The 6,739-nt window shown below is 34.6% G+C and overlaps 1 protein-coding gene across 1 annotated transcript in view; it reads left to right on the top strand.

Moving 5' to 3' along the window:
* Positions 1 to 669: 669 nt before the first annotated feature.
* LOC132935011 (zinc finger protein rotund-like) overlaps positions 670 to 6,739 on the top strand; it is a 66,616-nt gene continuing 60,546 nt past the window's right edge. Inside the window, exon 1 of the mRNA XM_061001443.1 lies at positions 670 to 1,554. Coding sequence (XP_060857426.1) covers positions 1,161 to 1,554 — 394 coding nt within the window. The 5' untranslated portion in view covers positions 670 to 1,160. The remainder of the gene's footprint in view (positions 1,555 to 6,739) is intronic.

Genomic DNA, 6,739 nt, shown 5'->3' with positions numbered 1-6,739 from the left:
GGTTGTCGAACAAAACCTATTTTGGTGTAAAGTTTATTGCGTTGAATCATAATAATATTATCACTGTAGGCAGAATCCGACAACGACGAAAAATCGTGAAAATCTAAAGCCCCGACCTCGCGTATAGGTACGTAGTACATAATAATAATATAACGCTGTACACTACACAAAATATTAATATTGTTATGTGGTGCGCGGCGGCGGTGGCAGTGGCTGACAACGCGCGCAAGTGTGGCCGCCACAGATTTGGCCGTCTACAACGCGCGTTATTATTATTATTATTATATTTCATAATAATAATAATAATAATAATATAAAGGCGAACGGCGGTGGCGGACGATGACGCGGTAAGGGAAGGGCAATAAGACGCGGGGGAGGGGAGACGGCGCGGAAAAACCACACGCACACTCGCGCGGCTTTAATACTGTAATACATATAATATTAAACCGGCGTCGTCGTGGCGGTGGGTGAGCGGCGGCTGCGGCGGCGGGTGGGTGGGATTGGCGCGTCGCGATCCGTGCGCGGCGGCGGGTGTACGGGTTCGAGCGGGCGCCGTCGAGCGGACGGACGAGCGGCGAGCGTGTGTATAGGTAAAACCACTGGCGCGCTCGCCCGTTGCGGTTAGTCAAAAGCCGTTTTGTGGGAGGAGTGTGTCCGGGGCGGCTGCGGGCGCCGCCGCCCACCGACGTGCCCGACCGTTCGGCCGGCGCCGCCGTCGCGACATTACAGTTCCGACCGGATCACGTACCGTACCATCCGTGCTGGCAGAGCGCGTCCACGACGCATACCTGTCGCCTGTCGGACTACCATAATATAAATAGACGGAAAAAATATCATCATTTCCTAATTTGAAATCAAATCGTAATTTTTAACAACTTTATTCGGTATTCAGACACCGCTGTACACACGCCGTAACACGCATTGCACACGTACTGATAGTAGGCACGGTAATAATATACGGACCGACGATCATAACAATAACAATAATTGTTTATCGGGAACTGATTTCACAATATTTGCGCATAGTTTTTCGGTGAAATAGTCGCGCGCGGACGGGCGCATTTTTCCGGCGACCCACAGGCCCGTGTCGTTTTTGCCGCCGGAGTCTACTGCTGCAGCCGCGGGCCACATCAACCCGTACGCCGTCGTCGTCCCGTGCGATGGAGATCACAGTGTCCGCGCCGATCGACTTTAGCGTGTCGGTCAAGAGGACGCCACCGACGGCCGTCGTCAGGACGCCTTCGTCCGGGGCCGCCGCAGCCGCCGCGGCAGCGGCTGCTGCTGCCGCTGCAACGAGTTGTGGCGGTGGCGCCTCGTCCACCGCCGCCGCCGCACAGCAATCCAACGACAGCCGCCGTTCACCCGCCGCTTCACCCGCACCGCCATCGGGTCTGCTCAAGTTCGTTCAGCACGACCACCAACACCATCATCACCATCACCACCACGCCACCGGTGCCGCCGTCATAAACGCCTCGGCCGTGAACGGACACCATCACAGCAGCGCCGGCGGACACAGCGCGTTCCGCTTGGTCACCCCGAAAGCCAAGCACAACGGTAAACCGAAATGCACACTAATTATTATTATTATTTATTAGTACGGTTAAGATGAAGTTATAATCAGCCGGTGAACGATTATTGATGTTGGGACTGTATTAGTATATAGATACTACAGCAGCACTGGGTGACTGGTATTTTATGATCAATATCGGGGTTGCTCTGAGGATATGTGGGAAACACATTTTTTCATGTATATGTGTTAGTGTTAGTCCAGAAGGTTTCCCGGTGGGCCGCGAACAGTTACGACTCTAGTGCTGGCATTGCCAGTTGCCATACTAAAACAAACTTTCACCTATAACTTATTAATTGATATAAATCAAATTTAGTTTTCTTTTCATTTTTTAAATATTAAACTTCCTTCTATTTTTCTCATTATACCTACCTATATAAGGCATCAGCCAACGTTGCTTGAGTCACATTGTTCTATATAGTATAGTATCATACTATAACTAGTATTACATAGAAAATAGGTATAGGGGTACAGATTTCATACACTCAGTATTTCAGTGTTCATCAGTCTTTAAAGAAAGATACGTGTGTCCAAACACTCAAATCAATAACTTTTCATGATAATGCATATTGTACAGCAACAGCATAGTATAGAAACCTGTGGCATTTAGCTTTGTCCTGGGCTTATACTTCATACCATATAGCTATAGGTATATATTATACTAATATTATAATTTTACTACTTATAATATGTTCTCCTGTACCTGTATCTATCACAAATGTATATGAGATGTCCCGAATACTTGAATTAAATACCTATCTGAAATCGGATATTAAGACGCGTAGTATGGTTTATGTACCTCCCTATATTAAATATCAAAAATAGACAATATAATATAAATTCTCTCGGGCCGATTTTTATTCCGAATCAACTACTGAAAGGGGTGCCTGATGGGCGATGGTATAATATAAACCGATCTATAATGTAATAAACACGCAGCGTATGTTTTATGCATGTTAATAATGTAGGTACCTATATGTACATACTGTTAAATTTCCGAAACACCATTTATTGCTTACTATACAGTTATACACTAAACACTATATTATAAGATATATAGGTTAATGTCCTTTTTCCCTACTAGTGATACAAACCGAGTACCGACAATACGTTTTAATAAATATAGTATATAAATATAATGCAATATCATCATTATATAATATTATATTGTATCGCGGTCCCTACATTTCAGTGTTTTCTATACTACTATAGCGTATAATAATTATAGAATAAATACAAACATACTATAATATCGAATATCTATATAGTAGTTATTACCTACTTAAAATGTTTAGGTTTTTGTGAAATAAGATACCTGTCAAATTTACCTACTTATTTCATGTTTAATAGTAAATATTATGTATTTATACAGTACCTATAGGTATCAATATAGAAAATAAATATACAATAATATATTATATATGATATAATGTATAGGTACAATTATAGGTGACCTGAAAGGAGTTTAAGACAATATATTTTTATTATATTATATGATGTATGAATAATAGTAATACTAATACATACTAGGTACCTATAATAACATACTAGAACAACATGACGAAACATCAACGTGATGTTTTAGTATTCATGACATAATAATGCAAACAAAGTTCATTTAAAGTAATGTATAGGTGCTAATATTTTTGGTGACAGGTAAAAAAATATACAAATTAACTTCAAGTTTGTTCTCACAAATTTATCTCGTGAGAAATAAATTAAAACAATAAATATCAAATCGATGCAATAATGCATTTCAAATAATAAAAAAATGATCAAATTTTGTACCTAGTAAATTATTATAATTTTAAAGACACATGTTATTACTATTCACTATTATTTATTATATTATGCCTAATGGATATAAATTAACAAATACCTACCCTATTTAGGTATTCATTACAGTAGGCAGGTAATAGGTTTATATTATCTAATTTAAAAACGTAAAAATCAATTAATCAATTAATTTACCTATTAAAAAATAAAAATTAGTTACAATTTCTATGTCGTAACTACAAAACTGTTAACAATTAGGTAGATGTCCTAAATCATGGAAGTAAGTTACCATTTATAGTTAGTTAAACATTTAAAAAAAATCGTAAATATCGCTACTATTTAAAATTTATCAGACTGTATATTTGTTAATTTATTTATTTATAAACAAGTTATACTATGAAAAATAGTATATAATGATAATACAAATAAGAATACTTTAAGATATTCTAGCTGGGAGGACAAAACAGGATGCCTGAGATGCGTGCTGTATACTGAATAAAATTATTATTATTATTATTATTATTATTATTATTTTTTTTTTTTTTTTATTAATCATAGTTTAACTGACATTGTAATCTAAACTTATTGCTAATACAATTACATATTTTAACAATAATAGTATCATTAGTCGGTAGATAATGATGATAATATTACAGTGTTTGATAATGTACTATATTAACTTATATTATTTTGAAATATAACATTAGTAATTGGATAACATATACTTGTGTCGTTTTTGAAATTACTTACCATTTAAATATAAATGTAAAAATAAAAACAATATGTAATTGTAAATTAAAAATAAACTTCACTCGTTCAGAATCTAAAACGTCATATAAGTTTCAGAAAAATGTATATACTATATATACATTGAGGACAACTTAACTTTGTTAGCTTTTAACATAACACTTAATATACCTATATTTTTTATTTCTTCTGTCCGTTTGTGTGTCATAACTAATTCGACCAAGATCGACAGTTAATTTATGGTGTATTGGATACCTCGAACGTGATTCAAACTCTTGTTTAAACCATGGCTAAATATATAGGTATATGATCGCATTGAGACGCATTTTCGTTATGGACTGTGCACGTACAATTATTGCATGTTTTAGCATGGAAAGGAATCTCAGCTGGCAGTGATTTTTGGATTTATTTAGCCAAGCAATTAATAATTTGTATGGTTTTGTTAGCAAATAAATCGAACTGCCAGTGGCGGCCATGACACCTGCGTATCACAATGTTGCGATCATACCTATATATTTAACCATGGTTTAAACTTTCCTGATATCTTTAAAAACTATTTTAAATTTTCACAAAATCGGTTAAATAGTTATTGAGTATCTATGAACTGAGGAATAAGGTAGATACACCAAAACCAAGATACACTTATATAATATATATTTTGTATTTTTTCGTTTCCTCACGGACAAAATCGGGAACTATGCAACTAAAATTATATGTTGATTCATCCGAAGTTAATAGCCTCAAAAAATGACTGGACTGTTTTCAATATATAAGTTATATCAATGGATTACTTGAAACTTGAAGGGTGTTTATAGCTCAATTTTTCAACTCCTATAGTTATAGTAGCTTACAAAAAAATAAAACTGTTTTGTTTATCTAAATGGTTGCAATTGGTTAAATATTATATAATATTATGATAAGAAGAAATATGGAATACCTACACATTTTTTACAATTATATTTATTAAAAATACAAATCTTTGGCCTATACAACGTCGGGTAGGACAGCTAGTATTATATATAAATATACATTAGCTTGGCGATAGTTTTTAATTATATTTTACGTATAATAATAACTGTACATTATACATACAATAATTAAGTCACTGCTTTATCATGTTAAATAATAATACATTAATATTTCAAATACTCCCCACTAAAACAATAAAATTAATTATTCAATTCAGCTACGATATACCTCTTTTCAATTTCATACCATACCAAAATACAATGTACATAATAATAATGAAATATGTTTTTATCATAAAAATGCGTTTGAATCGTTAAAAAAATATTCTTTTTTCAATGATATAATGGGTGGTGGTATATTAATTGTTATAATAGTTACTGGTTATGTTCTTTGTAATAGTTAAAACTAATAAATCCTAATGAAAAAAAAACCATAAGCAATTTTGCATCGGGTTACACCCGTATACCCATGGTTGTTCAATGTTCCGTAATATACGCTACTAGACAATTTAACGTCCTATTTATTAACGGGTAGATAAAAACAAAAATTAATGGCTCGCCATTAAAACACCTTTTAATACGTTACGCCACTTAAATCGGTTCCAGACTGCGGGAAAGCAAGAATACGTAAAAACAGGAAATGATCAATTAAAAAAAATCAAATTTTCACATAAATGTCAACGTTTGCCTACGCAATAAAACATAAATTAATAAGCATAATATTATACAAATGTTAAATGTTATTCATCTTCGCCGTCGCGAGTTGGGTACTTAATAATAATAATTTTCTTGAGGTCTGAGGATAGGATTCGCGGTTCTGGTCACAGCAACTTTAATTGTATTTACGTGTGTACGTGCGCATAGGAAAACAAATGAGATATTTAGAAATGTGAAAAATCTTATATAGGTATTAATAATAATATAATATAGTCGTTATATAACGTGTCGAGAATACAGTGTACTGTACAGGTATGAGGTAGGTAGTATAATAGTTATGTAATATATACCTAGGTATTATGCTTATAAAATGTGTAGCGTTCGACGTGATTTTAAAATGTACAATGTCGTTTCATCGAATCGTGCATCTGACATAAAATACAGATAATAATAATTTCAGTTATTGACAAATGCGCCGACAACCAATCGAGTTTGGCACCTTATAAAAAAAAATCGCCGTCTTCGTATAATACACACACTTACAAATTATACGTAATATATATATATATTGTACACCCTCGTAAACAATTTAGACAATCGACATAATATAAATATCATAAAACGATCGTGTAAACGCATAGCATTCAGCTATTGAAGATATTTTTGAGTGCACGAGAAATAGTGGCTTTAGATAAAACTCCCACGCCAACTGCGATTTTAATAATAACAATAACCGTGTAGGTATATACTAGTATGTAGTAATTACCTATATAGGCATAGAGTACCGAACTCTATACATATATGAATGTATGGAAATATAGAATAAATTATTAGGTACATTATTACCAGCAGGTACTGTACCTCAGGTACATATACGCTATGATAAATTTGTATATTTAGGTAGCCCTAACTGTGATACTCTATAGAGTGGCACGTGATAATTATAGTTCTTAGGTGTTAGAGGTAATATACGAGATAGCCGTAAGCCATATGGGTATGGATATAGTGCGAATAGTATTGTTGA

This window comes from Metopolophium dirhodum, chromosome 1, assembly GCF_019925205.1.
Source record: "Metopolophium dirhodum isolate CAU chromosome 1, ASM1992520v1, whole genome shotgun sequence".
NCBI lineage: Eukaryota > Metazoa > Arthropoda > Insecta > Hemiptera > Aphididae > Metopolophium > Metopolophium dirhodum.
Note: the sequence above shows the minus strand (reverse complement) of the source record. Positions and strands in the feature narration are given on the sequence as shown.